Here is a 7,351-nt window from a genome sequence, read left to right as displayed (position 1 = left end):
TTTTTCTTAAAAACACATAATCTATACTATATTATAAAACATTTGATAAAAACTCTTAAAAATAGTTTTTTATGCATAAAATACTGTTTATTAATGCATATTTCTTACAACTCATGATTACAAGGAGATTGTACGTATGTACAATCATTGAATTTTAACAGAATACTTAATTATTATCTTTATAAAATGTTATATTATTAAATCAAAAATAAATTATTTTGTTATTAAACTTAAATTAAATTATAATAAATAAATTAAAGAAATTACATAAAAAATAAGAATTTTTAAATAGTTGATTTGATATTAACATTGATATATATTTTTTCAATTTTTTATGATATCTTCAAATTTACATTTTATTCAAAAACAAAATTATTATTGTCTTTTTAAAAACACATAAAATCGTATTATAAGATCGACAGAAACAAATAATAAAATAAAATATTAAAATCAAGATATGTATCGCTGTATTGCATAAGTACTCTTCTAATATTTCAAAATAAACAAATTTAATTGTTTTTTTTATTTAAAAACTAAATTATTTGGAACAAAAAAGATTATTTTGTTTTTTAATTTTTTTAAAATAATAAATGATGACTTATTGACGTCTCTAATTCCAATTTACACCTCCGTCTCTTCTTAAAAACCCCCGACTCTTCACTCTCAAACCCTAACCCTAAGTCTCTTTTTCCCTCAAATCACTTTGCTGTAAACAATGGCGATTCTTTCCGATTACGAAGAGGATGATCAGAAGCAAACGAAGGCCACGGAGTCTCTGAAGAAGCCGTTTAATGCTGTTCTTGATTCATCTGATCCCCTTGGTTTTCTCCAAACAGCACTCGAGTTCGTTGCTCGGGAAACCGATTTCTTCAAGACGGATTCTGTGATCAAGGATGTTAACGGGTTGGTTCGTACGGTGAAGGAGAAGCTTGATGCTGATGAAAGGACGAGGAAAGAGAAAGCGGCATCCGCCGCCAGCAATGGCGGTGCCGATGTAAGGGCCGACAACAAGCGTATTAAGGAGGACTCCTCATCGTATCGACCGGCGCAGTCCGGAAGTTCCATCAAGGAACCGGAGGACCAGAAGATGGAGGAGTCGACCGATGATAAGAACGGCTTGCGAGGTATATATGTGTGTTTAATCATCTTTATTATCCGATATTGTTTCATTTAGCTTTTATCTGACTCCTATTCAACAATTGAATTACAATAATTACTTTTTATTGAAGTACATAGAATCTATTTATAAACGACATATGCAACAAATAAACTTACACACCATCCTCATGATTGAACCCTTAGCCTCTTCCTAGGCTAAAACCTTGAATACCGCTAGGCCAAAGGCTCTTTGGTTACAATAAGTACTTTATGTTGCCGTTTGTCGATTGTATGAATTGGTTCTCAACTGGCTTGGTGAATGGCACCTGACACACCAAAAAAACTGCTTTTATCAAGTATTCATCAATTTCCAAAGGCTTAATTGCAAGTCCCATCACTTATCATTTTTGCCAAGGTTTTAGAAAGCGGGATCGGGTCTCTAGGTGTTGGTGTGAGGTGGAAACTAAAAAAAATATTTATATGCATGTAGTACATACTTAATAATAATATTTAAAATCATCATTAATAGTCTCAAAATTATTTGAATATATGTAATTGATATATAAAGATTTTATTATTTAGTTTTTGTCAAAAAGTGATTAGATTTGCACATATTAGGAGAAAATTAAGGTTTCATATTTATCAATAGAGAGTATTGAAGTCACACCTTTATCATAGAGAAGATTAAGGTAGCATTTGATACGCATGCATGATTGAACAGAACTGGACTGACTAAACAGAACAAGTGTATGTCTGATGTTTGGTACAATTAGGATTGGATGAGACAGAACTAGACAAGTTACTCCCAAAAGTTAATTAATGATTTTAAATATTATATAATAGTTATAATTAACAAACACAAATAAATTAATTATTAAAGAATAAAATTTATAAATAATTTTACATAATTTTCATATAAATGAATACATACATATATAATGGTATCAAATTTGAATGAAAAATTTGATATAATTGATGGTAGCAGTAGTAGTGGTGGAGATAGTGGTGGCGGTGGAGGTGGTTTTGGTTACGATGGAGGTGATGGTGGCTGACGATAGTAGTGGCGATGGGCGCCGATGGTTATGAAGGTAGAGGTGGTTGGTGGACGACGATGGTTATAGAGGACGTGAAGATGGTGGATTGTTTTGGTGGTGGCGGTTGACAACGGTGGAGAAGGTAGTTGTGGTTGATGTAGTGAAGATAGTGGTGATGGTGGTGGTTATGGTGGAGGTGAGGTGGCAATGGATGGTGTTGGTCGATGGTCGACAGTGGTTGGTGGAGGTCGTGAAGGAGGTTGTTGCATTAGAGGAGTTGGCGGTGGTCAACGGTGGCAGTGGTGGTGGCAATGGATAGTGGTGGTTGTAGAGGTGGCAATGGACAGTGGTGGTCGGTGGTTGTGGAGGTCTTGTTGCGGTATAGGAGTTGGAGGTGACCAATGGTGGTAGTGTTTGTGGTGGTCGGTGGCCGATGGTGGCTGTAAAGGTGGAAATGGTTGGTGGTAGTCTGTGGTGAAGGAGGTTGTTGTAGTTGAGGAGTTGGAGGTGGCGAACAACGGTAGTGGTCGATGGTTGACTATGGAAGAGGTGATGATGGACGATGGTGGACGGTGGTTGTGGAGTCGGTGGAAGATGTTATAGTGGAAGAGGAAGTAGAGGTGGCCGTCGGTGGTGGCGGCGTCGGCTGAAACTAGTAGTGATGACTATTAAAACAAATTCCATATTAAGGTTATATATCAAACTAGGGTAGATTAGTAATATTTTAGTTCTTGTCTTATTTTTGTCCCATCTTGTGGTGGAACAAGAAAAAGCCTCATTGGTCCCATGCTGTCCCTGTTCTTGTCTTTGTCCCATGTCATACCGAATGTGGGCTAGTGAGTTCTTGTTCTGTGCTATGTTGCGCCAAACATGGGACAATGAGTTTTGTCCCGTCTCATCCTGTCACGTCCCATTTACCAAATGCAACCTAAAGTCACACATTTATCTATGCAAAGAGAATTGAAGTAGCACATGTATCAATATGGAGAGAATTGAAGTCTCACACTTGTAAAAAAAGAATTAAAATCTCATATAAAAACGTCCAATATAAAAATGAAAAGTCATCTCTCATATCATTTTGTTGTACTGGAAATTCCTTCCCCCTATTCTTCAATCGACAACAAGATGGTAGAAGCAGAGAAGGAGGAGCAACAACCCCCACGACTAGACTAGAGGAGGGTGAATGAACAAAAGGATAAAGTTAGTTAACTTAGGCCTAAGTCAATTTGGAAACCCTAGTTTCAAACCCATGCCTTGGTACCGCCTCATACGTCTCAAGGCCCGCCTCAGATGGACCGAGACATATGTTTAATTCGGTTCAGTTGAGGCAGCGCCCCGTATTCGGAATCCTACCGCCTCTTCTTGAGGCGCTCAAATCATTTTGAAAACCATGCTTTTCGCCATATTAAAAATATATTCAAACTAATATCACTATGCCTCATGCCACTACTTCGGGGTTGTAGATAATCTCTGAATCATTAAGAGGTGAATCTTGTTTGGCAAAAAAAAAGTCTGCCTCTTAATGGTTCTAAAACCCCTTAAATGATTTGTATCATGAGTCTCCCTTAACCATTAAGCGCCTTAATTTCATTGTAAACAATTACCAAACAATAATATTTCATTTTGCACTATATCATGAGAACCTTTTAATCATTCTGACCACTTAATCATTTTGCACCAAACCATTCAGCTACTGCTAAACAACCCCTTCATTTTCGAATTAAGATATGCATAAATTTTCTGCAAAACATGTACCTACAAATTTATCAAGTAAAATCAAAGATCAAAACCATGCTTTTCGCCAACATAAAATATATTCAAACTAATATCACTATGCCTCATGCCACTACTTCATTTTCAAATTAAACTATGCATAATTTTCTGCAAAACATGTACCTATATATTTATCAAAGAAAATCAAGATCAAAGCCAAGAGCATAACGATGAACACATGCTATTGGCTTTGATCTTTCGCAGAATATGATGCATAGTTTCATTCGAAAGTGAAGTCGTTGGCTTGATGCATAGTGATTTTAGTTTGTTAATATTTTATGTTGGCAAAAAGGACAAGTGATGGGACTTGTAGTTAAGACTTTGGGGATTGATTAATACTTGATAAAAGCAGTTTTTTTAGGGTGTGTTAGGTGCCGGACATGGATGGGTGAGTGAGAGTGAGGTAGGTGGTGAATGAATTGTGCTGCCAGGTTTACAAGTTTTTAATTTGATACATGTAGTTTAGTATTTACAAATCTTGTCCCATTTCTCGCTGATTTGTGTCCCACTTATTTTGCTGTGACACATTTGTCGTACTCTAAATGCGGCGGGACAACAAAATTTTCTTTGTCCCTTCTACCAAATGCTAGCGACATGCCGGTTCATATGTTGTTCTTATGGGTCAATATATAAGGGTTTTTGGTAGTGCTAAGAATCTGTTGTCTTTGTTGAATGTTGATACTGCTGTAGGGCATTGGCTTTTGAAAGGTAATGTACTTTCTCCGAAGTCCATCGTATGGTAGCCTAAGATTCTTTGACATCTAAACTCGGGTTATCCTGTGACCGGTGATCACTATTTTCCGAACTGCAATATTCCGTGCCCCAACTTAAACAATATAGTACATGTTTTATATTTGTAACAGCGAGGGAATGCAATGCAATTTTTACTCATTTGTAAATGTTTTGTATTCTGGCATATAATGCAATTTTTTACTCATTTGTAAATGTTATGTATTCTGTTGGCATGCCCAACTGAATTAGCTTAATGGTTATCAGTCTATTTTGTTAGACTTGTTATTAGATTTTTCCTGTAATTTATGTTTTGACATAGTGAACAAGCCTAATAATCATATAATCATCAAGGCAGTGTACCCATGGTTCTTATATCTATGATTCATTTTATGATATTGCAGTATTTACTTTTATATGATGGTTCTCATCTCTTTTCTAGAGCAGTCTTCTCATCTCTTCTGAATTTATGAGCAGCGCCCAATAAAGGAAATGGACTGGACATGGAGAACTATTCTTGGATCCAGACTTTGCAAGAGGTCACCATAAACATTCCCGTTCCTTCTGGAACAAAGTCGAGGTTTATTGCATGTGAAATAAAGAAGAACCATCTAAAAGTTGGACTTAAGGGCCAGCCTCCGATTCTTGATGTAAGTGTGCTGGTGGCGTTTAGATCATCTGAACGTTCTGATGCAAAATTTTATTCTAATAAAGGGGCTAAGCATTTTCTTTTGAATGCAGGGGGACTTGTACAAGTCCGTCAAGGTTGATGATTGTTTCTGGAGCTTAGGTATGATCATTGTTTTGAAGTATATAATATTTGTATACAACAAATGCTCAAGTTACGTTTTGGGAGGCTGGAATCTAGCGGTAACCTGGATACCACTGGGCCAATGGCCTTTTGCTATAGTAATTTTTCGTTGTTTTTTTTATATGATTTGTTTTATTGCAACTTCTTTGCTTCACTTATTTTTCCGATGTTTCTTTTTCAGAGGATCAAAAGTCTATCTCGATACTCTTAACCAAACAAGATCAAATGGAATGGTGGAAATTCTTGGTCAAGGGTGAACCTGAAATTGACACTCAGAAAGTAGAACCCGAGAACAGTAAACTAGCTGACCTCGATCCAGAAACCCGATCTACTGTTGAAAAGATGATGGTAGGAAGCTACTGCACTACAGATTTAAGATTTTGTATAGTTTATTGCTTATGGTCACTTGTCAGATCCCCTTTTTCTCAATTTATTAAAGAAACACGATTTTTCCCTAACGGTCTCTATATCTGGCTGCTTTAGTTTGATCAACGGCAGAAGCAGATGGGTCTTCCAACAAGTGATGAGATGCAGAAACAGGACATTCTGAAGAAATTCATGGCAGAGGTGAAACTTTATCCCTCAAACTTGCACCTAGTGATGCACAAGCCCATGCCTTTTCTGGCCTGGGCTCTGGCCCTCCGAGCCTGTTTGCAGTGAGAAAGAAAAAGGCCCGGCCGGTCTTTGGGGTAAAAAAAGGGCACAATTGGGCTTTCCCGGACCTGACTACCCCCAAAATTCTTGTCTGATCGGGCTTTAATGCCTGGCGCCCTTGCCTGGACCAGGTTTCGGGCTTTTGTGCATCTTTAGTTACACAGTCACTTCTGTGTGGGTTGACCTGTCATGTTTGGCATCCATATGCTAATATTCGTCATCTTAGTTCTTTTACGAAGCATGATTGGTTTATCGGGCCAACTTATCAACTAACAACTTGTTTATACTGCAACTGATAGCATTCTTAAACTTTGTGCAGCACCCGGAGATGGATTTTTCGAGGGCCAAGATAAATTAACAAGTGTGTAAGCATCTTAGAAAGATTTGCTGCTTTAATTGGCTTTGGGAGATCGAAATGTCGGGTTGGGAAATATTAGAATGCTCCTTGCCTAAAACTTGTCTATACAAACTTGGTCTTTTTTGTGAAACGTTAAAACCTAGTTGTTTCTAAATCTTTATGCTTGTTTTTTGTTTCAATGATTTGGGGTTTTCTGTGTTTTTGTTGCTGGACTGGTGTATTGGCTGCCAAAAAAGGTAATAGGTTTCACTCAACTAACTGTTGTCCATAGTTATAAATTATATTTCGAAACCACAAGGGTGGTGCCTGATTGGGTTGAACTTGGCTTCAAAGGTTAAAAGTAACAGGAGGTTCCAGGCTTAAACCAAGGAGGAATAAAAATCCCCTTGTGGTCACGAAAGTTTAAATGCGGTGACTTCGAGCTATCTGCAAGTAGTGGTTGTCCTGGGATTAGTCGGCTCGCATAACGAGTTGGATATCCAGGTTAATCCGAAAAGAAAAATATTTCGATTGAACCCAGCTCTATAATTATTAAAACTATGTTTACAAAATGAGTTGATAAATTAGTTTTTTTGTTGAAAAATCAATTGTTGTTTAATAAATTGAAAAACTAGTTATTGGGTCTAGTTTTGCTTATAAGTTAAATGACAATGTAGACTATTTTTTTTAAAATTAGTTGACAAAATTTAAAGAATAAGATTGAAATAAATAAATAAACAGAAAACAAGCCTCTACAACTTATTGAATTGTTATTTCAAGTAGCGTTTCAAATAGTTAGCTTATATAAGTAACCAAACATGATATTTTTAATAAATTTTAAAAGGGCAAATTGCATTAAAAAGTAATGTACTTTCATCTGATTCCTATTTTGGGTAACATACTTTTAAAACCTTT

General features: G+C 36.5%; 1 protein-coding gene across 1 annotated transcript; it reads left to right on the top strand.

Annotated features, from left to right (window-relative positions):
- The first annotated feature begins 662 nt into the window (after nt 1-662).
- Nucleotides 663-6,657, top strand: LOC112510154 (protein BOBBER 1-like). Its single transcript, XM_025115468.1, has 6 exons — nt 663-1,124; nt 5,112-5,284; nt 5,376-5,424; nt 5,627-5,793; nt 5,929-6,012; nt 6,419-6,657. Exons 1-6 carry the CDS (start codon nt 716-718, stop codon nt 6,455-6,457), a joined length of 921 nt encoding a protein of 306 aa, XP_024971236.1. The 5' UTR covers nt 663-715; the 3' UTR covers nt 6,458-6,657.
- The last annotated feature ends 694 nt before the right edge of the window (nt 6,658-7,351 follow it).

Source organism: Cynara cardunculus (assembly GCF_001531365.2).
Source record: "Cynara cardunculus var. scolymus isolate 2C chromosome LG 3, CcrdV1, whole genome shotgun sequence".
Lineage (NCBI taxonomy): Eukaryota > Viridiplantae > Streptophyta > Magnoliopsida > Asterales > Asteraceae > Cynara > Cynara cardunculus.
The sequence above is the reverse complement of the archived record's forward strand: the minus strand, read 5'-3'. Positions and strand labels throughout refer to the sequence as shown.

Excerpts from the sequence above, each read along its gene's own strand:
- LOC112510154 (XM_025115468.1), top strand. The coding sequence starts at position 716 with ATGGCGATTCTTTCCGATTACGAAGAGGATGATCAGAAGCAAACGAAG. Across the intron at positions 5,425-5,626 it reads TGATTGTTTCTGGAGCTTAG|AGGATCAAAAGTCTATCTCG; the intron begins GTATGATCATTG and ends TTTCTTTTTCAG. Across the intron at positions 6,013-6,418 it reads TGAAGAAATTCATGGCAGAG|CACCCGGAGATGGATTTTTC; the intron begins GTGAAACTTTAT and ends AACTTTGTGCAG.